Source organism: Pelodiscus sinensis, chromosome 4, assembly GCF_049634645.1.
Source record: "Pelodiscus sinensis isolate JC-2024 chromosome 4, ASM4963464v1, whole genome shotgun sequence".
Classification (NCBI taxonomy): domain Eukaryota; kingdom Metazoa; phylum Chordata; order Testudines; family Trionychidae; genus Pelodiscus; species Pelodiscus sinensis.
This window is the reverse complement of record NC_134714.1, coordinates 31,365,054-31,392,444: the sequence shown is the minus strand read 5'-3', so window position 1 is coordinate 31,392,444 and position 27,391 is coordinate 31,365,054. Positions and strand designations below refer to the sequence as shown.

General features: G+C 40.8%; 1 protein-coding gene across 3 annotated transcripts in view; it reads right to left on the bottom strand.

Moving 5' to 3' along the window:
* The window catches only part of PPP4R3A (protein phosphatase 4 regulatory subunit 3A), a 97,640-nt gene that overhangs the window by 15,222 nt on the left and 55,027 nt on the right, over positions 1 to 27,391 (bottom strand). For all 3 annotated transcript variants that reach the window (XM_025190962.2, XM_006135507.4, XM_025190961.2), the window contains 7 exons: positions 12,510 to 12,587; positions 12,312 to 12,428; positions 11,616 to 11,732; positions 8,981 to 9,112; positions 7,122 to 7,224; positions 6,027 to 6,185; positions 3,168 to 3,337 (listed from right to left, as the gene is read on the bottom strand). In XM_025190962.2, the coding sequence (XP_025046747.1) occupies positions 3,168 to 3,337; positions 6,027 to 6,185; positions 7,122 to 7,224; positions 8,981 to 9,112; positions 11,616 to 11,732; positions 12,312 to 12,428; positions 12,510 to 12,587 (876 nt within the window). The remainder of the gene's footprint in view (positions 1 to 3,167; positions 3,338 to 6,026; positions 6,186 to 7,121; positions 7,225 to 8,980; positions 9,113 to 11,615; positions 11,733 to 12,311; positions 12,429 to 12,509; positions 12,588 to 27,391) is intronic.

Sequence of the window (27,391 nt, the reverse complement as noted above, 5' to 3'; positions counted from 1 at the left end):
ACTGGCCATTACCTATCTCCTTATTATCTTCCAGATGTTTGCAGATGAATTCCTTCATTACTTGCTCCATTATCTTTCCTAGCACAGATATTAAACTGACTGGTCTGTAGTTTCCTGGGTTGTTCTCATTTCCCTTTTTATAGATGGACACTATGTTTGTCCTTTTCCTGTCTTCTGGAATCTCTCCCGTGACTTTTCAAAGATGATCGCTAAAGGTTCAGATACCTCCTTGAGTATTCTAGGATGCATTTAATCAGGCTCTGGTGACTTGAAGACATCCAACTTTTGTTAGTAATTTTTTACCTGTTCTATTTTTTTAATTTTAACTTCTAAACCTACCCCATTTCTGCTAACATTCACTATATTAGGCATCCGGTCACCATCAGTCTTCTTGATGAAAACCAAAACAAAGAAGTCATTAAGCACATCTGCCATTTCCAAGTTTCCTGTCAGTGTTTCTCCCTCTTTACTGGTCCTCCCAGCACTCCCATTTGACTAGTCACTTGCATCCCTACCTTATAGTAGCCCCATCAGGGTTGTATTTCCCTGTTCTTGGTCTTCCTCTTGCTTTAATATGTTTGTAGAATATCTTCTTGTTACCTTCTGTGTCTCTAACTAGATTGAGCTTGTTTTGTGTCTTTGCCTTTTTAATCTTGCCCCTGCATATTAGCATTATTTGTTTATATTCATCCTTTGTAATTTGACCTAGTTTCCACTTTTTACAATACTTCTTTTAGATTAACAGATCATGTAAGATCTACTGGTTAAGCCAAGGTGGTCTCTTGCCATACTTTCTATCTTTCCTATGCAGCAGAATCGTTTGCTTTTAGGCCCTTAATAATGTCCCTTTGAAAAACTGCCAACTCTCTTCCTTTTTCCTTTTGGTCTTCCTTCCCATGGGATCAAAAGTTGTTATCCTTCCCATGGGATCTTACCTATCAGATCTCCTCTCAGTTTACTAAAATTTGCCTCCTGAAATCCATTGTCTCTATTTTGCTGTTCTTCCTTCCACCGTTCCTTGAAATCAGAGTTCTTGATTCTATGATCACTTTCACCCAAGCTGCCTTACATTTTCAAATTTTCAACTAGTTCCTCCCTATTTGTTAAAATCAAATCTAGAACAGCTTCCCCCCAGTAGCTCTCAATCGTCTGAAATAAAATCTCCAATGTAGTCCAGAATTTATTGAATAATCTGTGCTCTGCTGTGATAGTTTCCCAACATATGTCTGTATAGTTCAAGTCCCCCATCACCACCAAATTTATTTGTTACAATAAAACATACAGTAGTATATGGCAAAGATATGGAGGGATACAATAGTCATGAAGTACCTTCAGAGTAATATCATTGTAATTTATTCATTAAAAACAAATACTGTAAATACCAGTGTAGCTGAAACATGGTACTTAACTTCTCATTAATAATCTGATAATAAGAGAACAGTAACAGTTTTGTATCGTAGTCTTCAAAACTTAAAACAAGGTAAAAAACCGTATACAAAGTAAGTATAAAACTATGAAAGCAACTCTAAATATTAAAGCCTCTAAGGCAATTTATGCAAATTTTGCAAGTCAGTCAGTCTTCTTGTATCTGTTGTAACAAAACAAGGTGGTGAATACCTTTAACTCTGGAGAGGGGGGAAGAGAAAAAACCCACTACTAAACAAAGAGACAAAAACAAATAATTATATCTTTATATGAGAGGGAAGACAAGAGGAAAGAGTGGTTTATTTCTCCACAGAATGAGCTGTGCAGCTAGCTCCCAATCCCACAGCACTTTATGGACCAGTAGGAAATCAGGGCCCTCTGACTCTGCAGCTTCAAACACAAATCTCTCTTTCACTTCCAGAAATTTCAATCCACTGAGTCTGTCCTATCAACAATGATTATCCCAGGGTAGTCAAGGCCAGGGATCGGGATGTTAAATACCAGTTAATTGAATAGTAGATTAACCTCATGAATTATTGTTTACTCACTGATTCTATAGTCCTTAGGGATGGGGCTAGCATCCAGTGCAATCCAGCCCCACTCCAGAGGAGCACCCTGCCACTCCACGCTGCTGCCTCTGATACAGTAGCTGTTCCACGAGGGGAGCCAGTTTAAAACCAGCTCCCCCCACAGACCGGCTTCCTGCCACCCCACACTGCTGCCTCTGATACAGAGGCAGCAGCACAGGGGTGGCAGCAGCCCCTGTTCGGGGGAAAGGGGATCGGGTCTGAGGTTGGACACAGCACGAGCTGCAACTGAGCCAGTCTGACTACCCACCTGGCTCCTAAATACATTTTAAATGCAGAGCCACAGTGGGGGCAGATCCTGGACCTAGGGCAAGCTGGGACTAAGCCAGGCTGCTGGTCAGCCTGCTAAAAAAGTTACTGGCAGGAATGAGCGTAGTCTATAGCATTAACCAATAAGCTTTTGGTTATCGGTTTATCAGTTAATCAACTACACTATTACATCCCTACCCTGGGGGCCCATGCAAGTGGGAGGATCCTTATCACAGAAAATTCATAAAGCTCCAGGATCTGTTACATTTCCCAAGTAATTTCCAGAGACTAGTGGGGGAAATTATGAATGTGCCCCTGACCACCATCCCAACCCAACGATATCAAGCCACCTGCCACCTTATGGATCTTAAGGTGAGACAGCATCTTGCCAGAGTCTGGGTAAATTGGCAGATGGGGGAGAAAACAGTTCTCTGGAGAGATTTGACTAATTCCTTATAGCTCCATGAAGAAATCTTACATCATCCAGTAGATTAACACTTCTTTCCATATTCCGTAGAATTATTACAGACACCCCCCGAGTATACAATTATTGTGTTCACGTATCTAATTTTAAATTACATCTATATTTCAGATATTATATGTTCCAGAAAAAAATTCCATCTAGAGTTAGTTTATACAACTCTTTTCAAGTTTGGGCACAATGCAGGGCAACTTCAACATTGTACGTTCACTAAACATAGCTCTGGAAACAAAGGAAGTATTTTCAAACAGCAGTACATACAACACTTTATTTAAATTATGGATTTCCAGGGGTCCCATGATGGTTCCATCAGAATTAACTGGGCATCCATAACTGTATCATAAATTTAAAGTCTATTTAACTCCAAGTATACATGATCTACTATAAAAACTAAAATTGGTCATTCGAGATGTGATAGTACTCACCACCCTAATAAATTCAAACATTTCTATTATAGCAGAGTTCATCAGATTATAGCGGGATCCATTGTTGAGAAATGCTTTGACCACAGGTTCAAACAAAAAGCTTTTCATTATGTAGCGGTTGTAGAATTCATCCTTCAATCCAATTATCTTTCTCTTAAAACGAAGGGCACCTAAAACAGAGGAATGAGTATCAGAGAGGTAGCTGTGTTAGTATGAATCTGCAAAAGTGACAAGGAGTCCTGTGGCACCTAATAGACAAACAGATTTATTGGAGCATAAGCTTTCATGGGCAAAGACCCACTTCATCAGATGCATGTTAAAACCGAGGAATGATTGTTAAAAATCCAGATTGTTAATTCTTCATATGTTACATTTAAAAAAAAAAAAAAAAAATCAGGTTTGTGCCAAGCTGACTTCAAGAAGGATAACTCCCAATCCAAGCTTTACATTGCTGGCAATAGATAATGTACTCAGATATCCAGTACTCTGTGGGTTAAATCTCTAGTGTCTTGAAACGAGAATTGAAATGTAATGACATTACTGGGGGAAAAAAATCTTCCGTAGTTATCCTAAGTGCACGTCATCTCTTTTCCATAAAGATCCTTTAACAAAACAGAATGCTATGTCATAATTACACTGCTAGTCTACAGACTCTTATTTTCAAAACAAGTTTAAAGGAAAAAACATTTCAAAATATAGTACTTGACAGTAATCATGATTAGGCTTATAATGTGATTAAAAAAAAAAAAAGAGAGATAATTTAGCCATTAAGAAAAAGAAGAAATTAGTAGTACAGACTGTAATCAGGTATTATATTGGGTGATTAGCTGAATCTTCCCAGCATTTGTCATTAAACCAGAAAATCTAGTTCCAGCCCTCTTGGAGAAGACACTATCAACCTTACTGCGTTATACTTTTGAGATTTAGACACCCACTGGAATTTAGACAGAGACTACTGAAGTTATTCAACTTGTGACCAAAAGTCAAAGATGAACTAGTATTCCCTGTGCTATCTACCCTTTCCTGATCACATTCTAAACACATTTTCCTTCAATCAGAGTTGTGCTCATAATTTCTTTTTTCCCCAGTAAGTCTTGAATCTTTTTTTTTTAATTTTAAATGTAAACATTTTATATTTTAAAATGTGAAATGGCATTTTCTCTCAGGCACAGCAGAGAACTGATTTAATTACATCACTTTCAAGGCTCTCTCTTCTGACAAACTCAAGCACTCTCTCAGAATTTGAGCTCTCAGACAACCGTACTACATATATCTGAGGGCTTGTCAGTCTATACTTAACAGCACTACACCACTGCAGCCACACTGTGCCAAAAGGAGAGCTTCTCCTGTGCCAGTACAGGCATTCCACCTCCCCAACAGGCAGTATCTTTATCTTGACAGTGCTGTGTACACTAGGGATGTTAAAATTAGTTTTATTTTTGTAAATGTGTAACTGCTGAACTTTTCAGCTGTTACCCCCTTAATATAAACATGTATGTGGGCACTAACTCCCATGTTCCCCTCCTCCTGCACTGTTGCCTGTGTGGGACGCAGCAGCAGCACTGGGGGAAGAGGGGAAGGATGGCTCTGTGGGAGCCAACAAGCATGGCAAGCCTATTTAAAAGCCGTCTCCTACCTCTTCTACAGAGGCGGGGGGGGGGGGGAGGCAGTAAGGGTCAACCTATGAGCCCAGACTCATCAGTTAAGTGTGTACCCGGCTACACATTCACATTTCTAGTGCATGCCAGGAGTTATACCAACCTAACTGCATGGCTCACGGATGGAGATTTTCCACGCTTCTGAGTGGAGGGGGGGAAAAAAAATCTATGAAAACAGATCAACTATGCATATGTGAAATGTCATTATGAAATGGCTTTGATTTCACCAAAATTATTTTCAATGAAACACTCAAAAAGATCTCCTCAATCCAAGATATTTATTTCCATGCTAATCTCCCCCTTGATTCACAAGTAACTTGTTGCAAAGATAGTAACAACTATTCAATCATTTAACTTTTGGAACTGTTGTTCAGAGTCTTCCCACCATTAGTATTGAATTTTCTTTAAATGCTAGTGCAAAACTCATTAACATATACTACCAGAAATACTCTCTTCAAACTGAAGTACTATCATTAACAAAACAAAGAGCTTGTCTATATATATTGTGCATTTGTCCACACTAGAGGAGTGTTAAATCTAGTGTGCACTAGTGTCACATGCTAACCAGCCAACATCAAACCTGTTTATGATGTGAACATTTTTTCCTGATGGCGATATAGTTCTGTCATGAGTTTTAACAGTACTGCTTGAAATGGGGCTACATTAATGCACGCTAGCAAAATTTTAGTACATGGTCAAAATAGACCAGTTAATGTGAAACACAGTATAATTTACACTCTTCTAGGGCAGACAAATAACCTTCATCAATGAGCCCTAAAAGTGCTGACCTTCAATCTTATACTATTACTAGATATTAAATGCTAGCTCAAGTGCAGAACGCAAACTTAAACAAACAGCTAAGATCCTCAGTATTTTAAAATTCTACATTATAGAAAGAAATCTAGATATCCAATTACAATTACTTTAAATTTTAAATAGTTTTTCAGAAAAAAATTCACAGAGTGTTCCCCTACTTAGTTTAATTAATACAACCTCTTTCAATTTCATCTGGTCTCGTCAGTCAAGAGTAACATCCACAAATTGCTATGAGAAATATTGACATAAAGGTGGTATTTTTATACTGAACTGGTAACGGTCTTGCTTCTGTGAGACAATGTGTTTTTCTTTCAGTAAAATACAAGCATGAAGAATACTAATCTTCATACAGCTAATTATTTATTCTCTATAAATTCAAACTTACATAATGCCAAGAAAGCATGCTTTGAGGCCATAAGAACTAGTACTCTCCGTAAGATATCCTTGTTAATAATGTAGTTCTTTATGTGATATGTATGATGTTCTACGCAGAATGTTAGCAATTCCAGTATTAATGCCAAGAGCTGGGCTGTCTGAAAATCATCTAAAAACAAAAAACCAAAATGTTAACAAGAACGTAAGTTAGAAATATTTAGGTGTACTTTTCAGAAACTGAATCTAAACTTGAAGATGCAATCAAATAATTAGATGTTTAAATGCTATTTTGCTCTCCGAAACTAGTATGGGTAAATAAATGGAAGCTACACTTAGACCTTTTCAAACAAATATAGAATACCTGCAGTGATTTGGTATTTTCACCAAAAGCCAGGTCTACACCTGAAAAGCTTTGCCAGAATTGCTATGCAGGCAAACATTCCTATACTACAGACACTGTTTATACCAGCAAAAGGGTGTTTTTGTCAGTACAACTTATACCAGTACAGTGAGTAAAATAAGTTATACAAGTAAAAGCACTGCTATTCCCATTTAACTGCATCTATACTAGGACTTTTGACTATATTGAAATGTTGTACCAAAAAGTCATATCCCTAACTGACATTACTATACCATCAAAAGTTTCTAATGTGGACCTGGCCTAATGTAATTTGCTAAAAGGCTTATACAAGATTTTTTTTTTTTTAATTAGAAGGTTCTTAGACTATAACTTAGCACTACATCAAAGATGAAGTTACTGAAAAACTACTATAATATAGTAAACAACACGAGAGAAATGGAAAAATTTAAACTCAGATTTCTTTGCCTAAAAATGTAAAAATCATTGGTTTTCGAAACACTGTTGAGTTATAGGCTAGTATAAATGCACATACAAGAGCCAAATAAAAATAAAATGTAACTTCAAAATTGTCTGGAAGCAGGTTTGAAATGGCTCAGTCATCTTTTTCATTCAAATCAGACAATCTTTCAAAATACTCCTATACTGATCATGCAGAGTTCCAGATACCCTTAAACAGTTATTCTAGCCTATGTATAACAATTCAATAGCTTTGTTCATGATTGCCAACATGCACATTAGTCTCACCTTTGCTAGGCTTCTCCTCTGTTGTATTGGCCAGTAAAGGAGCTGTGAGAACATGCATACAATGTTTATAGAAGAAACCCAGGAATTCTGTCTTTTCGGTTTTCTAAAGAATAAAATACATAGATTTACATTATATATTTTGAAAATTGTTGGTTTGTTTGTGGATTTATTTGTGCAAAATAAAATCATACTTTGCGATTACCTACAGATACCAAATTTTGCATAAACAATCCTGCCACTTAAATTAGTCAAATGCATTACTTTTTTACACAGGAATATGCTGGGTGAAAGGTTTAAATTATTTTTGTTTTTCCTTGGGAAAAAAAGTCATGACTATTATGAATAGAGTTCATAAAAAGTATTTGCTAACAAAATTAAAATCAAGTCATCTATTCAACTGTCATTTTAGTACAAAGAAAATTTTTACTGTTACAAATCACAAAATAATTAAAATTAGGGAAAAAGTAACAGAAGCTTTATGAATTTCTCATTCAAATTTACTACGTATGGTAATTATTCAATAAAATAAATAAAGTTTGCAGTTGAAATCCTACAAATTTACAACTGTTCTTTTACTTCCCTTTTGCAAGCATATACATAAAACCTTCTATTACATATATTTAATTTCTTAAACTTTCCTAGAAGTGTAATCTATGCAAATGACTTGGTTTGGTTAATGACGGGCCTCACCTGCTAGTAATTAATCTCTCTGTATATTAAAAAACATTTTTACTGTGGGATGACAGCATCCCATCTGCTTCCTCCCTCTCTCCCCCTGTTCCAGGTAAAGTCCGACCTCGTGGCTTCCCCTCACCACTTGGAACTGCTATTTTAAACCAAGCCCGTACTCCCCTTCCTCCACCCAACTCCACAGTGCTTTCAATGCCAAGAAACATGGCACAGTAGCCGGAAGACCCCATCGCAGCCATGGGAGAGGGTGCAGTGTTCGGGGCAGCAGCCTGGGAATAGGCACTAGGAGCAGGGCTCCCAGCTGAGCTTATGAACCAGCAGTGGGCTCTTGGAGTCGCCTCCGCTGTCAGGCTCTTGGAGAGCCGGAGCACAATGCCTGATTGCCCAGAGTATGCTGCCCCCGTGGAGACTCATCCCCACCCCAGTGGCTGCACTTACTGTGGCTGCCAGAGCAACCCCAAGCCACCCACAGGAGTTGCATTACCAACCTGTCTGCTCCTTCTCTTCTGCTCACGATGGGTAGACAGTGGCCCTGGGCTCTGCAGGCAGGGCTGGGGCTCAGGCAGGACCACACGGGGTAGAGGTTGGGACAAAGACCCCCTGCGCTGCTGCTTTCCGCAACTCAGCAAGCTACAGTGCCCCAGAGCACCATGTGCACATGGCACTACCTGTGCCCCATGTGGGGCAGAAAGGCAACCCTGAGCCTCCCCAGCCACCAGGGTTAGAGGGGACCTGGCACATGCTGCAGCTGGAGGGGGAAGGATTAGGGTTGGACAGAGAGAGAAGGAATCTGGCTGCCAGTGGGAAGAGGAGAAAGAAGGGATCCTTATTTGCAGGGGAGGGGGAAGGAGAGAGAAGGGGGGCATGGGCTGGAGAGTTGGGGATGGGGGGGGAGGGGAAGGTGCCTGGGATGACCCAGCCCTCCCTGGTGGCTGAGGGTGGGAGGAAGAGCCAGGGCAACAGCCCCCTAGTATTTTAATATGAAAGTAATATACATTACCAATTAGGGGTGTAAACATTTATCAAAACCAGTTAACCAGTCTTAAAGCCTTTGATAACAATTATCTAACCACTCATGTACCCACCTTATAGTAGCTCCATCTAAGTTGTATATCCCTCATCAACACACAAAAAATCCTAACCATATGCGAATTTAGGAATGCACTTACATTGGCAGTGGCCAGCATGTTTTCTGGATCAACTAAAGTACGAAGCAGACCCATGAGTTGAACTGCCCCCCCAAGTTCAGGATCTGTATCACAAATCATATGTTCTATGATGAGGTTAATGAGTAAAATATCCTAACGGGAAAGATATAAAAATGAACAGATTAGTTATGACCAAGAAAAACTAAAATTAAAATAGAAATTGAGTCAAATTTGGCTCAAAATTAAGGTTTTGTAAAATAAAGGATTTTAGGACAAAATTTAGGACTAACAGAAATAGATTCTTAAAATGTACTTTTAAAAATGCCCATGAAAATCTACTCAAGGAGTGGACAACCTGCAGCTCACGAGCTGCATGCAGCTCTTCAAAGAAAAAATTGTGGTTCCTGTGCCCGCAGCCCTGAAAGGGGCGTGTTTCTGTCAGATAGAGCCGCAGCATTCCACGCAGAGTTCAAAATGGCCGCTTTTTTTTCCCCCCTCAACTAAAGAGCAGCTGTGTTTTTTTGCTCAACAACTTTCCCTTGGCTCTTTGCACTGTATCCACCACTATTTTGGCTCTTCGTCTGTTACGGGTTGGTCTCCCCCAACCTACTCTATTTGTATCCCTAATAATTATGTAGAGTACTCAGTCCTGAGAATTCAGAGCAACTAAGAATTGCTGATAAAGTTTGATAAAAACAGCTTGTCTAAACTGAGAAACATACAAAATATAAGTACCATAAATGATGAAACTGTACATGTTAAAATCCTTAAGCTGAAACTATGATGTGCAAAAGGGATTTATTTTTTGTAATTACAAGTTTTAACTTGATTGTCCTTTTCAGAATATAAGTTTAAGAGTGTATATGAATGGAAACATTTTAACCCATTAGTGCTTCAATGCCTAATTAGCAGGAACAGAGCCACCAACCAGAAACCAGTTAAGGCCCTGCTTCTGCACACACTTACGTACATGCTTTACTTTTACATGTGGGTAGTCAACTGAAGACAATGGACTAACTCACAAGTAAAACTAAGCTTATTTATGTTAACAAGATCAGGGCTTTCATTTGTAACTTGTCTTCCATATTTGTAGATTTTCCATACAGAAATAAATTAGTTGTACAATATGAAAATGGGCTATTTCCGGAAACAAACAAAACAAAACAAAAACAAAATACTTTTAAAAGGAACTTGGAATACTGGATATTTCTACTAAATATGAACTAAATATGTTAGTTATTCCACTATTTAATGAAGACCTTAAACCATTAATACAGAAATTAAACAGAGATATGCTCAGAATCATCTTAAATTACAGTATAACTAAAATTATTTTTAATTAAACATTTTAGGAAACTGGCATATAAAGCAGCTAAAATACATGCCAATTTTATTACATTCAAAATTAACAACAGCCACTGGTTCTCTTCCCCCCTCCCCCCCCAAATTAAATTTTTCTATGGCTTTCAGTTTCCAGCTTTTCTCTTTACTTCAGGATTGTTCTAGTATAGCAACAGTTAACTAGTACACTGTCTTAAAGAGTGTTTTTATTATCTTGTACAAGCAAATTTCTATGATACTACTGAAGAATTCATTTATATGCTATTCAAAACTGAACTGTTTTGCATTTAACCATCTAGAAATTGACGTCTTGCATCCCTTTATTTCTGATTCTCATTTTACAGAACCTACTTTGCAAACTACATTACAAAAACAAAGTTTATTTAATGTATTTATTAGTTTTCCAAATAAAAAGTAGTGATAGTTGCGCAAAAAGGTAAAAATAAAGCTTGCAATTTGCACATCAGTTGATACACTCTGATAAGCCATCTAGCAATAGGAAAATCCCACACAATCTTGTAAGTATTTAAGTATGTGCCCAAGCCCCCCACTACACTGTTAAGGAGTAGGACTGGGGTCTAAGAATGTTAACTAGTGGCTAATTTACTAGTTGAGTAGTCAATAGAATTTCCATCAACTAGTCAACAGGCACTTCCGTATTCCTCCTTAAAATGTAAAAGAGCCCATTTCAAAGGAGGAATGCAGAACTCCATGTGCAGCTCAGGCCAGCAGGAAGTCTTGCTGACTCCAGGTTGCACTCAGGCCAGCTTTGAAATGTTAAAGAGTCCCCACTCCTGCACATTTTAAACCAGAAATGCTCTCATGGAGCCCAGGGTTAGCGGGGGACTCACTGTCTCCCACTGATCCCGGGCTCCCTACTACCCTGTTGCTTTGAAATGCCACATGGAGCCTGGAGTCAGCTGGAAACTCAGCCTAGGGTCAGCACATTTGAGCCAGGCATTTGATAGAGGCAGCAAGGAGGTGGGGGGAATCGACTAGTCAACTGACTAATCGATAAACATTTGCTTATTGGATAGTTGACTAGCCCTTAACAGCCTTACTGGAGTCTCAGACGATGCAAATGAGGAGTTATGGTCACTTTTCCACATATGTGTTGTGATTAATATTATTTTAAATACTATCATGATGGGTACAAGCAAGGACCTTCCAACTATAATTTTTTTTTCTTAAAAGGAAACATTATAGAAAACTATTTCAAATGCATATTTGACAAACAGGATTCAGTCACTAATAACAGATTCGTAAATATAAACCTTCTAAAAAAAAAAAAAGCTTCAGATGACCCTCTACTTACATCATCATTCTGTTGAGCTTCCTGCATAACAAACTCTCGTACCATGGATGGATTGTATTCAACCAAGTATGAGAATATATCAGTAGCTGCACTTCGCACCTGTGCATCATCCATACCCTGGCAAATCAAATAAAACTATTAAGTACTTTAAAGAACGTAAAAACCTTGTACTTGAAAGGCCTGACGTTAATTTTTTTAAATGAGCAGAAGCAATTTCAGAAGTCATAAGCATGTCTGAGTTATTTACTATTGCCATTACAACTAATACCTAAAGAAGAGATGAGAGCTTCTCCCATCCTGCCCCGTTTTTTCTTGTTTAAGTGATAGCTGTGTGTGTAATCAGTTTCTCAGTTTCCCTGATGTATTGGTTAATAGCTCTGTTTTTGTTAGTAGTTTGAACATAGAAACAGACTAGAAAAAAGGAATAAAAGACTAGAAACTAACTGATATTTCACTAAAACTCCTAGAGGAACTGAAAGATGTAATACCTGAATAATGTAATACTTCATGACATTCCTCGTAGAGAAACTTTATGACGTAAAAACAATTTTTTTTAAAGTAGACTCAATTTCAATTACTGCAGTGTTACTGTAACTGCTTTTTAAATGATTGCCTTATGAGAAATGAAAAGGTGTGTTACAAATATTTACATTACATTATAGTCATTTCAGAAAAATGCGTATTGAATTAACTTACTAGGATGACTTCTAGTGCTGGCAGTATACCCATATTAGACAATGTTTTGAAAAAAGCATCTCTGTTTTGAGGTTGTAATGTTTGAGAAAATGCACAGAATTCTTTAAGAAAGTTTACCTGAAATACAGAAAGACATATTGGTGATTAATGCAATTCAGACCATGACAGTCATTTCATGAATATTTTACAAATGCTTACCAATTCTTGTCTTTTCTCCTCATCTGTGGCTTCATCTGTTAATTGTGCAAACAAGTCTGTCAGAAATTTTTCATCTTCCTACAAAAGATAATACATGTGTTTATCTGCCAATACTGAAACAAACCCCTGCAATATTACATTCCTAAAGCCATGCCCTCTGTATTTTACACTTGTTGGGGGCATAATAAGCCATTGTGCATGCATTTATGTCCAATGCAGATTTTTTTCTCCACGGGAAAAAAAAACTGCCATAAGTGCTGCAATTCTACTTTTTGCCCACCAGAGGTTGCTATGATGCCAGAACAGCCAGTATCAGCTGATCCACAGACACAGCCAGCAGCATTCTGCACATGGAGCCAGGTTAAGAGGTATGGGATATGGAGGTTTTTTTGGGGGGGAGGGGGAAGGACTGGGAGGGGGGGGAGAGAGGAGGAGAACAGAGAGAGTGGGACACATGGGGCTGCTGGGGGGAGGGGGAGGAGGGAAGTCACAAATTCAATCAAGGGCTCAGGAACCAAGGTGAGAGATAGCATTGAGCCAGGATATGAATGGGAGGAGCAGGGCTGCAGGTACACAGAGATTGCTGGGAAGAGGGAGATACAGGGACACACACACAGGGTAAGGGAGATATTACTGACTGAATGGGAGAGGCTAGTGGTCAAGTCAGGATCTTCATGAGATGGCTCCAAAACTCCCCCACCCCAAAGCATCTGTTCTATACTTCTCTCACCCACACCCAACAATCCTTCAGGTTGTCTCCCAGGCTCCTTCCCTCTCCCCCAAGTCTTTCCACTGCTCCTGAGGGGAGCGAAAATATATTTCTGTATTGTACTTTAAATGGATTATTACTTCAAGTAATTTGGCTAGTAAAGAATCTATTTAGTCTGTATTATTATAGACATACTTGCTGACATTTTGAAATAAAATACCAAAATCATTGCAACTAGTGTGGTTATATTGTATTATTTTGACAAATAAAATATGCAGAATTTGTGCACAGAATTTTTAATTTTTGGTGCAGAATTCCCAACAGTAATTTTAAAGGGACAATACAGTTGCATAGGGTACTTAATTATGACATCAATCAATCAACTTTTTACTTAATATATGTATCTATGTGCCCTTTACTTGTTTTATTATATGCAATTTTCTTTCCAATTGTGATGTATTGTATACTGCTATCTGTCAATCTCCTCTTTTCCTTGTTTCTACATCCTCATATTTTCCTACATTATATTGTCTGGTGATCACATATATTATATATTCTCTCCCCTATCAGTCTGTATGACTGTCTCAATGTCACATTAGGGTAATTTTTTAATCAACTGCTCTTGCATACTCATACCATCTATTCATAAGCAGGAGCTGCAAATTTTACCAAAATCCTTAACAACACCCAACCAGGTTAAAAAAAAGATAGGAGAGGAAATGAAGATTGTAACACTAAGATATTGGAAAAGGGGTGAACACTGAAAACCAAATGAAAATGGTTAGATTCTTATCAGTTCCACTGTTGCTCATAGGAGTCTTACTGGCAGCAGTCAAGATTAACGTTTATGCTGTTGAAGCTTAGCAAAGCTATAAGCATCAGCAGACACACCAGAGTGACAACAGCATAACATCAGTTAATCATTCCAAACACGAACCAAGTGTAATTCTAAAAGCTAAAAACTCTTAAAACAATCCCCCATCCTCATACAGCAACTGATAGCATTTGCCTGGCAAAGCTGCCTACATGACACACAAGCAGTTTTTGAAAAATCTATTCAATGCTAAGTCAACAAACTTCAGGTATTATTAATACAATAGGTGGCCAAGAAACCCAACACAAAAAAACAATGACTGAAACCCCACTCTTTGGAGGTGTCCTATATACATGCGCTTTCACCAATCTTGTACTACTTTGGCTCAGATCTTGCTAGTTACCTACTCACAAGAGGGAGGCAAAGAAGCCCTAGTTCAAGCTTGGCGAGCCTCCAAATTAAGTTATAGCTGACAAGACAAACTTACTAGTAACTTGGAGTTGGCATTTCAGACTAACGGAGGTCACTCTCGAAAGTCAATATGGGGTCTACAATTCAGTTTACTTTAGGATGAATAAGCCAGAAGTGTTTTATGAAAGAACACAAGTGTGGTTATCTGGCACTTGTCTACCATTTGAATTTTAAAATGTTCTGTTCTAATCTTTAGTCTATCATGAAGTAATTACAGAAATTATACAGATTTGACTTCTATAGTCTTGACTTCTGTAGTCCGGCAACATCTATATTTCAGCATCCCTGTGGGGTGCTTCCAGACTAGAGCACTCGCGGGGAAAAGTCAGGTCCTGTGCTCAGCTACTCTTCTCCTACCCTCCCTGAGTGCCACAAATAGCTCAATTGCAGTTCTCAAACTAAAGAAGGGAGGGGGACAAACTGGGATGGGGGCCGCCCAGGGGAAGATGCTGGATGACTGCAGAGCCCCATGGCTGGGGGCCAGGAGTGTAGATCAGCAGTGGGGCTCTACCAGCCACCTTGCCTCTTCTGCTGAGCCTCCCCCACTGTTCCCACTGGAACAGAGCCCTGCAGCCTGCAGCAGCAGAACTAACCTCCCTAATCCAGCAGATTCCCTGGTCAGTGATTGGTCAGGTCCTGAGAATGCCGAACAAGGAGATACAATCTATCATAAATGGAATACAGATTGTAAAGAAGCTTACATCCTCTTATTTGAGCCTGCGTAACTCAATAGAAATACTTTAAATATATAAAGATTTAATTAGCAACAAAAACAAAGAAACCCAAGTTACCTTGCTTGAATCACAAACTAAGAAAAAAAACTAAGTAAATATGGGTGACAAATTTAACAGTACATTATTAATAATACCAACTCAAAGTGGAAGAGAAATGTAATCTGGTCCATCTATTGCCACTGAAACCAATAAGATTAGCTATGCTCATGCAAAAATCAGCAGAACACTTCAACCTCTCTAGAGGCTCAGTAATGGATTTAAAAGTAGCCATCCTCCTACAACCCCCCCTCAAAACCAGACTACAAAGAAAAACAACAGAGCTACAATTCATTTGCAAATATAACATGATCAAATTATGACTGAGTAAGGATTTAGCATGATTATCTAACTAAAGGCAATTTTCCCTCTCTTGGTATTCACACCTCCCAATTAGCTGGTGGGAATGAGCCGCGTCCACCTTGACTGAATTGTCCTTAACACTGGTCCTACACTTGATGTAACTCCCTTATTTTAAAATACTAGTGTGTTTGTATATATATCTGCCTCTGTAATTTCATTCCTGGAAGCAAGTGTAAATTGCAGAAGGATTTTAGAAATATCATAAAAAACTGGGAACTTCAGCATTTAACTATACTGTCAATGCCATGGCTGGTGTGATTCACCATGAGTTGAGATATATTAATTCTTAGCTAAAGATTCACTAGACCAGGGTACAGGAAGTGCAGTACATTAATCTTCCCAGTCACAGAGAACCAGATACAATTCCATAAAAAAGCTAAGCTAACAGAAAATAAACTTCTGGGTTAAGAAGCACTCAAAATTCAGGAAGAGTAAAACATTCAGTAGTGTGTAAGTGATTTAAAAGCCTAACCATCATTTTCATTGAAAGATAACAAGGTTTAGGCTCCTAAATACTCTTACAATAAAATGTGAGGCTAATTCAGAGGCATTTTTGAAAATGTTAGCCTAAATGCTAAAAGTTGCATATACAACTATAACTCTATAATCCTTTGTGTATGTATTACAATATAATATTTCTTCCTAGCATGATGGTAACTGAACACTGACACAGTTCACCAGTGCTCTGAGGTGGTATAGAGCAGTGTTTCTCAACCAGTGTTACGAGTACTCTTAGGGGTACTTGAGAAGTCTGGGGGGTATATATACACAACTGAAATTTGGAGAACTGAATTTTTGTTTTAAGTTTTACAGAGTTTTATTATTTTTGTACTTTTTACACCCCAAAATTTCACCACCCGCCCGCCCATGATTAAGTTGTTTAAACAAACGTGTTGCAATGGTAGAAAAAAATGGTGTGTCTGAAAACAGTAGGTACTGGAGGTATTTTTTTTTTTAAAGGGGGTACTTTATATATATAAAAAAAAGGTTGAGAAACACTGGTATAGAGAACCTCTCAGACACTTGACCAATGCTTATATGAGAGAGACTCAGTTAAACTTGACACCACAATAAGTGTTAGGAAAGTATCTTCCCCTGTGTCAGAACGGTTCCCAAACTTTTTGGCATCACAGCCCCCCTTTTTGATTTTTGAAAAACCCCCAAATCGCAGCAAAACTTGTTGAGCCAAAAGCCAAAACCAAAAAAACAAACTGAACAGGGCAGCAAAACTTGATATGGGAGGAGGGGGGGGGAGAGGCTGGGTTGCCTCGCACCCCCCTCATGGACTAGGGGGAGGAGAGTGCTTTCCTCTGCATCCTGGTGCATAGATAAGTATTTTTAGTAGAAGTCATGAACATGTTACGTGCAAGAAGCAAAAAATTCATGGCCTGTGACCTATCCATGATATACTAAAAACATAGATGACTATCTGGCAAGGTGCTCTTGCATGGTGAGAGGGAAAGGGAAGAATGAGGGGACCAGCACTGCTGGATTAGCAGCTGCTCTGGAAGCCTTGGTCACTGCTTGGGTGGTTCCCCAGTGTCTCCTACTTGGGTTCCCGGAGTAGCAGCTAGTACAGCTGGCCCTGGGGCTGCTTCAGCACTTGCTAGCCTGGCTGGCTACGAGGCCACCTGTATTTGACATTTGCACAATAAGTTGGTATTACTATAAAAGTAGAATTTGCTGAAAAATATAGGCCACCTCTGACTGTCTAAATTTGTTTGGTTGTTACAGCTCAGCCCATTCAATGAACCTTACAAAGGCTGTGTTGCTGGCTGAAAAGAACAAATGTATGCATTGCTCACAAAAATATGTATAAATTAACTTTATAAAAAACTGATCTATAATAAAAGCTGAATAAAAGAATATACTGAAACATGAAGTCAATGGAATGAATGACAAAAATATTCTAAATATAAATGAGTCTACACATTTATCAACAGATGTGGAATAAATTGTGTAATACTGTGTTTTAAGAGACTGAATCTTGGACTCTGATCAGAATCAATAAAAATGTACAGTACAAAGGAGCATAATTAATACTGCAGGTTAAAAGTAAAAAAAAGACAAAGCTGAGTGCTACAGTTGTACAATTTTAATAGACAAAAATTCTTTGTCTTTTTCAAGACAGAAAAGAGCTGACGTGCATTCTTTGTGAAGTCTGTTCCTTAGTAAGGTGTGCACTGAGAAGACCTACTATGATTTATCTTAGAAGCTATATAAATCATAGACAAAGTTCTCTGAAAGCTGTGCAGCTGCCTAACTAGCACTGCTCAGTTGCAGTCAAGCCACTCACACTCCCGTGCTACAGCATAGCTTCCAGGCTGGTGGCAGAGGAACTGAACCAGGTGTCTCCTCCAGTTTGAAGGTATGGACGTGGCCCAGCTCAGACTCCTACCTGTCACATCAGGAACAGCCCAGCCCTGAAGATCTCCCTTCCCTGCTGTGACCCAGTCCTGGACCTCCCTCCAAAGCAGATGGCGCTGACAGAGTGGCAAGGGCAGCCCGAACCCCCACCTACTATGGCAGGCCAGATTTCCCTTCCCCCCACCCAAACCCCATTTGCTGCAGCTGGAACTACTCAACCTTCAAGTCCCCCTACAGCAGGCTGGCCCCAAGTCCCCCCTTACCCTATTCTCTGCCCCCCCCCCCCCCGAGCCCACACAACAAAAATGATTAGGGGTTTGGAACAGGTCCCATATGAAGAGAGATTTAAAAGACTGGGACTTTTCAGCTTAGAAAAGAGGAGACTAAGGGGGGATATGATAAAAATCTATAAAATCATTATAGGTATGGAGAAAGTGAGTAAGGCAAAGTTATTGACTTCCCATAACATTAGAAGTAGGGGTCACCAAATTAAATTAACAGGTAGCAGGTTTAAAACAAGCAAAAAAGTTTTTCTTCACTCAGCGTACAGTCAACCTGTGGAACTCCTTGCCAGGGGATGTTGTGAAGTCCAGGACTTTTACAAGGTTCAAAATACATTCATGGAAGTTAGGTCCATCAATGGCTATTAGACAAAATTGGTAGGGGTCGTGTTCCTGGCCTGTTTGTAAGAGGCTGAAAATGGAGAACAGGAGAGGGATCACTTGATGATTACCTGTTCTCTTCACTCCCTCTGGGACATCTGGCATTGGCCACTGTTGGAAGACAGTATAATGGGCTACATGGACCTTTGGTCTGACCCAGTATGGCTGTTCTTATGTCAGCGCTGAACCCCTCACTCCTAGTCCTACCTGACAGCCCGTACCCCCCAGAACCCTTGCACCCTAACTCTGTCCCATTCCTGAGCTCCTCTTCCCCAACCCCTCTCCAGGGTCTGCACTCAAACAGCCCTCACACTTCTGTCCCCCAAACCTATGCCCACCTCCACAATACACATTTTCTTATGTGCACCGATATGGAAATAATGCATCACACACAACCACCATACTGGTGCACATAACAAAATTAATTCCATTCAGGGGTGGGAAAAAATGAGAGGGAACACTGGTCATAGGGTTTAAAAAAAAATAATAATCACACCACTTTCATTAATGTTCAGTGTTACTAGGCTAAATATTTTCATATCATGGGATATCCATGTTCCGTTGCACATTTATGCAAACTAAGTTCTGAAGAACTTTTTATCCCATCTTTGGAAAAGCCTAAGAGTGCATTATAAATTACACTAAGAAACATTACAGTCGTACAATTATAGCACTCAGTGGGACTATGCTGAAAGTTATGCATATAAATTAAGCTCCTGGAAGATCACAATAGCTTTTCTTAACCTTTTGGCATCTTACAAAGTCTGTGCAGAGACTGAACTAAGGACTTTTGGAAAGTCCTCACCTTAGCCCACGGTACTTTTCATCACATAGTTAGAGCCCTGCAAATCTGCATATATCTGTGGTATCAACGTCTGTGGATATTCATGGGTCATTTTTGTGGAAACAAATACAACTTCTGTATCTAGAACACTCCAAATGGGCATTCTCTTTATATCCGTGGATGTGGATGTCTGCAGATCCTTTTAGCAGATGAAGATATAAATTTTGTATCCACACTTCTACACAAAGTTAATAATAGTAATGCACACGCATATGCAGATCTGACTTCTTTTGCTGTGTGTTTCATTAACATTAGCAAAATAATTCATATAAAATGGAAAGTGGAAGAGCTAGCTTGGGTGAAAGTGATCATGAAATGATAAGAGTTCATGATTAAGGAATGGAAGGAGGAAGAACAAAATAAAGACAATGGATTTCAAGGCAGACTTCAGCAAACTCAGGGAGTGGGTAATTAAGATCCCATTATTAGCAAGCCTAAGAGGAAAAACAAATTGAAGACAGTTGGCAGATTTCAAAAAGACGTTATTAAGGGCACAAGTGCAAACTATTGCACTGTGTAGAAAACACAGGAAGCATGGCAAGAAACCATCTTGGTTTAACCAAGAGATCATGACTGATATAAAAATCAAAAAGGAGTCCCACAAAAAGTGAAAACTGTCAAATTAAAACAAATATTAAAAGAATGTGGGAGTAAAATTAGAAAGGGCAATACACAAAACAAGCTCAAGCTAGCTAGAGACATAAAAAGTAACAAGAAAATATTCTACAAAACTACTAGGAGCAAGACGAAGACCAAGGACAAGTTAAGCCCACTGCTCAATGAAAGGGGAAAAACAACAGAAAATATGGAAATGGCAAAGGTGCTTAACGACTTCTTTGTTTCAGTTTTCACCAAGGCGGCTGATGGTGTTTGGAGTCTACAATAGCGTAGGATGGAAAAAAGGAGGTAGGTTCAGAAGTTAAAATAGGAAAACAACAAGTTAAAAAAAAAAATCACTCAGAAAAGTTAGATGTCTTCAAGGTCACTAGGTAGGGCCTGATGAAATGCATCCTAGAATACTCAAGGAGCTGACTGAGAAGGTATCTTTGAAAAGTCATGGAAGATGGGAGAAATTCCAGAAGACTAGAAAGGGGCAAATATAGTGCCCATCTACAAAAGGGAAAATAAGGATATCATATAGAATTACAGACCAGTCATTTTAATTTCTTTAAAAGGAAAGATAATGGAGCAAACAATTAAAGAATCAATTTGCAATCACTTAAATAATAGGGTAATAAGTAAAAGAACAAACTGGATAGCTTTCTTTCATAGGATAACAAGCCTTGTAGATTAGGGGGAAGCAGTAGATGTGGTATATCTAAACTTTAGTAAAACATTTGATACAGTCTTGCATGACTTTCTCTTTAATAAATTAGGGAAATACAACTTAGATGGGGCTACTATAAAGATGGATGCATAACTGGTTGGATAACCATTCCCAGAGAGTAGTTAACAATGATTCACAGTTATGCTTGAACATGCTGGAAGGGCAGGAGCGGGGTTCCACAGGTATCAGTTTTGAGACCAGCTCTTGTTCAACACCTTCATCAAAGATTTAGAACAGGGGTGGCCAACCCGTTAGAGACAAAGACAAAATAGTGGTGGATAGAGTGCAAAGAGCCACATACAGATGGAAGTTGGAGGGGGGGGGGGAAGGGGGGGAGTTGTTGAGGGAAAAAAACACACCCCATAACCGTGCCAGGAGAAAATAGGTGCTGGTATACCACGGTACACCATCCCAGGGCATACCATCACAAAAAAAGCACTGGGAAGGGGTGAGGTGTGCAAGCTCTGGGAGGGAATTTGGATGCAGGAGGAAGTAGAGAAGAGGATGCTGGCTCAGGGAGGGAGCTCCAGGCTGGAGAGCTTTGGGGTCAGGTGGAGGGTTGGGGTGCTGAGCAAGCTGCAGGCTTGTGGCTGTGAGGGTGCAAGAGTTTGGGCTGGGGTGCATGAGGTGCTCAGGGCAGGCAGGCTGAGAGTATGATGGGCTCAGAACACAGATTTGCAGTATGTGGATGGTGCAGGAGTGTTGTGACAGAAGATTGGGGTGCAGGAGTTTAGGGATGTGAGAGGCTCAGGACAGTGGGTTCCAGGGTATGATAGGCTCAGGTTTGGGGTTGGGGGGGTGCATGAGTGTTATGATGCTGCGGCCAGATGGGGGTTTGGACTCAATTGGGGGTTTGCTGACCAGGTTTCATTTTTAAATAAAATATTATGTCAAACACAAAATGTTCCAGCCTTGTCTTTATTTATGAGAGGGGTGGGGAACCTATTTTGAGTCAGGGGTCACTGACCCACAGAAAAGTCAGTAGCTCCAAACCCCCCCAAGCCTCACTAATGTGGCCCCAGCTGTGCTGGTGGGGACAGGGGCAGGGTACTCATCAGGGGAGGGAAAGGGGGACAGAGACAGCTGGGGCCATTACCTGGGGATCCCGGGTCTCAGGAAGCGCTCTGGCTGCTCTTCCCCTCCCCCCTCGCTCTAACCCAATCCCCCGAGCCAGGCACCCCCCTGCTCTAACCCAATTCTCCCTCTGCTTCCTCAGAGCCAGGCACACGCCCCCTCCACCCCAGAACCCCCTCGTCTCTCCCCCCAACCTAATTCTAACGTCCTGGAGGTGGAGCCACCACCGCTACAACCACACACAACTTTCTCTAGGTGCTGTGGTGCATGTACTGAGCGGCTGGCCTTGAGAGGGGCTGGCTGGGACATCGTGCACCCCCCCTCAATCCCCTTCCCCAGACTAGAACCAGGGACCTCCCCCGCCCCAACCCAATTCCCCCCCCGGCTCTAACTTACTTCTTGTATACTGGAGCCACCGCTGCCGCTACAGATGTGTCTCCCTCCAGGCGCTGAGTCGCCGGCACGCCATGCACACCCCCCCAACCCAATGCCCCTCCTCTCTCTGCTCTAACCCAATCCCCTTCCCCCTCATCCTTATGCTTAGGTCCTGGAGCCAGAGCCGCTGCTACCACCATGTGTATCCGGGACGCCATGTGCAACCCCCCACACCCAATCCGCCTCCTCTTCCTTCCCCTTCTCCAGAGCCAAGCATCCCTCCTCCCTGCTTTAACCCAGTTCCCTTCCCCCACTAACCTTATGCCCAGGTCCCAGAGCCGCTGCTGACAGCACTGCTGTACCCAGAGCCCTCGCCGCTGCCTGCGCTCAGCAGTCAGCTGCTAGCACATGCAGGCTGGGACGCTGTGTGTGACCCGGCCTGCATGTGCAGGATATGACGCAGTGAGCAGGGGGCCACGAGCGGAATGATGTGGGCTGTGAGAGCGGCTGACCTGAGCAGTTCCGGGTTCTGCTGATTTAGAAAATGGCACAGAGTACACTTATAAAGTTTGCAGAAGATACTAAGCTCAGAAGGGTTGCAGGATAAGATTATAATTCGAAATGATCCAGACAAACTGGAGAAATGGTCTGTGGCAAATAGAATGAAATTGAACAAGCACAAATTAAAGCACTTCACTTAGGAAGGGGGAAAAAAAAAATCAGTTGCACCCATACAAAATGGGGAATGGTTTCCTAGGAAGGAGTACTGCAGAAAGGGATCTAGAGGTCATAGTGGACCACAAGCTAACTACGAGTCAACAATGTGACACTGCTACAAAACATGCAAACATCATTCTGGGATGTATTAACAGTAAGGATGTAAAAGGTTAACTGGTTAGCCGGTAAGCTTTACCCTTAGCGGGTGAGGCTTACTGATTCCACTTAACTGGTAGGGGCTGGAGCAGCTCTCTACCCACCCTGGGCAGAGGCTGTTTCAGCCCTACAAGGGTCCACTATGGGCCTGGGCTGCTCTGACTGGCTGGAGTGACCCCTATCTGGCCCCCCGCTGCAGGTTACACACTGTGGCTCTCAGAGTGGGGTCGGCTTCACCATGGCAGTGAAGCTAGGAGCCCCTGCCAGCCCCCACTCCCATGGAGGCTTCGCTGTGGGCTCTGCAGTATAAAGCAAAACTAAGCTTTATATTGCAAAGCCCACAGCCCATATAACCATGCAACTGTTAAGATTTTAGTGGTTACAAAGTTACCTTTTCACATCCTTTATTACCAGGAGTGTTGTAAGCTAGACATAAGAAGTAGTTCTTCTGCTCCAGTCTGCGCTTATTAAGCCTTAACTGGAGTACTGTGTTCAGTTCTGGGCACCACATGCCAAAAGATGTGGACAGAGAAGAGCAACAACAATAATTAAAGGTACAGAAAGCATGACCTATGAGGGAAGATTTGGGATTGTTTAGTCTGGAAAAGAGAAGACAGAGGGGATATGATAAAAGCTTTCATGTATCTAAAAGGTTATTACAGGGAGCAGGGAGAAAATTAATTCTCCTTAATTCCTGACAGGACAAGAAGCAACAGGCTTAAATTGCAGCAAGGGAGGTTTAGGTTGGACATTAGGAAAAACTTTGTAATTGTCAGAGCACTGGACTAGGGAGGTTGTAGAAGCTCTGTCACTGGAGATTTTTGAAGAGCAGGTTAGGGATGGTCTAGATCGGGGTTAGGGATGGTCTAGATGAGGCCCGGAGGCTGGATGCAGCCCCTAGCTTGCCTGGATCCAGCCGTTGAGCCTCAGATCCTACCCAGCATTGGGGAGCCTTTGCTGGTGCTCCACCCCTGACACTGCTCCACCGTGGGGCTGAAGCACACAAAATCTACTAGCGGAGCCCACGTAGGGCTTCTTAGTTAGGGGCCACATCACTTGTGTGCAGGCCCCCAACTCATTTTTCTGTGATTCAGTGGCCCTGACCCAAAAAAGGTTCCCCCACTCACTGTCTAGATGGTGATTGGTCTGACATGAGTTCAGGGAACTGGACTTGACCTTTCAAAGTTACTTCCAGTTATATTTTCATAGAATCACAGAACAACAGAACACATGAAATTTTCAAAAGATATGAAAAATTGTCAAATTCAATGCGCTTTTCCCTGCTGGAACATTTTAACAGACTTCTCAATTCAGGCTTTTTCAAGGAAATAAATTTAACTCTCAACTTCAGCTGCTTAACAGCTGTTCAACAATCATCAGGCATGAATCCCCACCTACCAAAACCCAAAATCCCAAACTCTATTCTCCTTGCTTTCTTCGTAATCTCTTTTAGTCAAGGTTAACTTCTGGACAATTTCAGCCCAAATGGTGAAAGTTTAATAAAATTACAAGCAAATAAATTCCTAGAAGAGAAACAGTGTTTCAGCCTTAAATATAATGCTGCCTCGTTGTAATATTGCATCTACTTTATGTAACCCTTTCCTCCCACACAATACAAAATTGATAAATTTGTGATATAAATTAAAGTGCCCTCATCTCCATGACCTTGTGCTATCTCACTTCACATAGATCCTCTTATATAGTATTTATGAGTAACTTCCCTCAAGACATTTCTCCATTACCATTTAGGCATTGGTTTGGTAGTACAGTAACAGGAACCCATCAAATTTTAAAGGGAACATATGCATCCAACTTTTTAGCATGGAAGAAAGAAGAAACTAAGCTCAGATACCACCAACACTTACACACATTTCACTGCGCCATTTTCCACTGGAAAATTTCACTTATTTACCTTAGTGTGCAGCACATAATTTGCATGGTAAGCTTGTCAGTAAAACACATTTTCAAACTGCAAATAAAACCTACCATTTGAGCCTACTGCTGGCAGCATGAATCCTGAAAAAGTCTAATTCCATCATGATGCACTCCTTTGATATTAGGGCAAAATGACTTACCTTTTTTTACTCAGTTCCCCCATATCACTTACAATATATACTTACTTTATAGGGGGGCTGCAAAACGAATTAGTTTCTGTAAAACGTTTTCAAAACGAAGAGCAGAACACTGCTGTTACATGTGAATCTGTCAGTAGGATAATGCAATTTGAGACTAAACATGCATGTATAGAAACTTATATTTATCCCACCCTTTTTAAAAGATTGGCTTAAAAGTAAAAATAATTTGTTTGCTCAAAATTGATGAACATAATAAAGGAAATCTACAATATAGTAAGGCCATGCACTTAATATCTCAAACAAGAGATAAGGCAGCAGTAAAAGTACATACATTTTAAATTTTGTGCTCCTTCCCTCCTATTCTGTTCTTCAGATCCCCAGAAAACACAAATCATAGGTCTCCAAGTGAGCCCAACAATATGCTTTATTCTGGCAAAATTACAAACATCACAGGAGCTTGCTGGCACATACAACCAGCCAATATGGAGGGTCAAGTAAATGGTGTTTACTCACTCTATGGCGCAGTTTTGCAAGTTTTTTTTTTTTTTTTTTAACTATTGCATTATACAAAAGGTTTGGAATGACAGCCTCTAATGTGAGCAGAAATGTATAAAATACTATTTTTAGTTGCAAAAGAGCGTCATATAAGTATGAAACACCACTTACCTGTCTCCTTCCCCCCCATGGTCCAATGAGGGTTTTCTTTGGTAGTTGTGATATCACTAGAATAGGGCATGCGGGAGCACTAAGCTGAGTTGGCAGTGAGGAGGGCCTGTAATAGAATATGGGGGGGAAAAAAACAAATTAAAATTCAGTTATGCTGAATGCACAAGAGGAGAGGCAATTCTTGATTTAGTCCTAAGCAAAAAAACAGGATTTGGTCCATATGGTGGAATATAGCTGGACTGTTTGGAAATAGTGACCATAATATAATTAAATTTAACATCCCCTTGGTGGGAAAAACTACAGCAGCCCAAAAAGGTGATATTTGATTTCAGAACAGGAACTACACAAAAATTAGGTTAGTTAAACCAAATTAAAAGATACAGTGCCAAAAATAAAATCCCTGAAGGATGCATGGAAACTTTTCAAAGATACCATAATAGAGGCTCAACTTAAACGTATACCCCAAATTAAAATACACAGTACGAGAACCAAAAACATGCCACAAGGGCTTAACAAAAAAAGCAGTAAGATATAAAAAGGTATTTAAGAGCTAAAAAGTGGAAGTTAAATCCCAGTGAGGAAAAAAAGAAAGGAGCATATACTCAGTCAAATGAACTGTAAAAATATAATTAGGAAGGCCAAAAAGGAATTTGAAAAATAGCTAGCCAAAAACTCAAAAAGTAATAGCAAAACATTAAGTACATTATAAGCAGGAAGCCTGCTAAATAACCAGGGATGTTAGATATTGTGTAACTGAATAGTCATGTAATGGCATAAAATATTAACAGTTACACGACTATTTGATAATCCCAGAGGGTAGGGCCAGCAGTCAGTGCACCCCGGCCCCACTCCTGGGGAGCGCCCTGCCACCCTGAACTGCTGCCTCTATCAATCAGAGGCAGCAGTACAGGGTGGAAGATGGGAGCTAGTCCACTAGGGGAACCAGTTTAAAAACTGGGATGCAGAGCAGCCTCTGTCGGCGGGGAGCTTGGACCCCTTGCAGACAGGGACCATGCCACAAAGCAGCCTCTGCCTGTGGTGGGCCCAGGCTTGTTGTAGGCTGAGGATGCTCCATGGGATGTGAAGCAGTCTCTGCGCGGGAAGCTTGGACTCCCACAGACAGGAGCTGCTGCCACGAAGCAGCCTCTGCCTGTGGTGGGTCCAGGCTTGCCGTGGACAGAGGCTGCTCCATGGGAAGCTTGGTCCCCCTGTGGACAGAGGCTGCTTCACAGCAGTCTCCTTTATCCTTCTCCCTCCCCTGCAGGCAGAAGCAGCAGCACTGCAGGGAACCAACCAGCTTTTAAGCACCAGCTCCTGCCTGCCCCCACCTCTGTGGGAGGTAACAAGGAGAGGGACGAGCATGTGGGCCTGCAAGAGCCAATATGCCTGGGAAGTTTGCTTGAAAGCCAGCTACCCAAGTGTGTTGGCTCCCGTCTGACCCCTGGCCCTTCGTGCTACTGCCTCTGTCAGAGGCAGCAGAATTGGGGTGGAG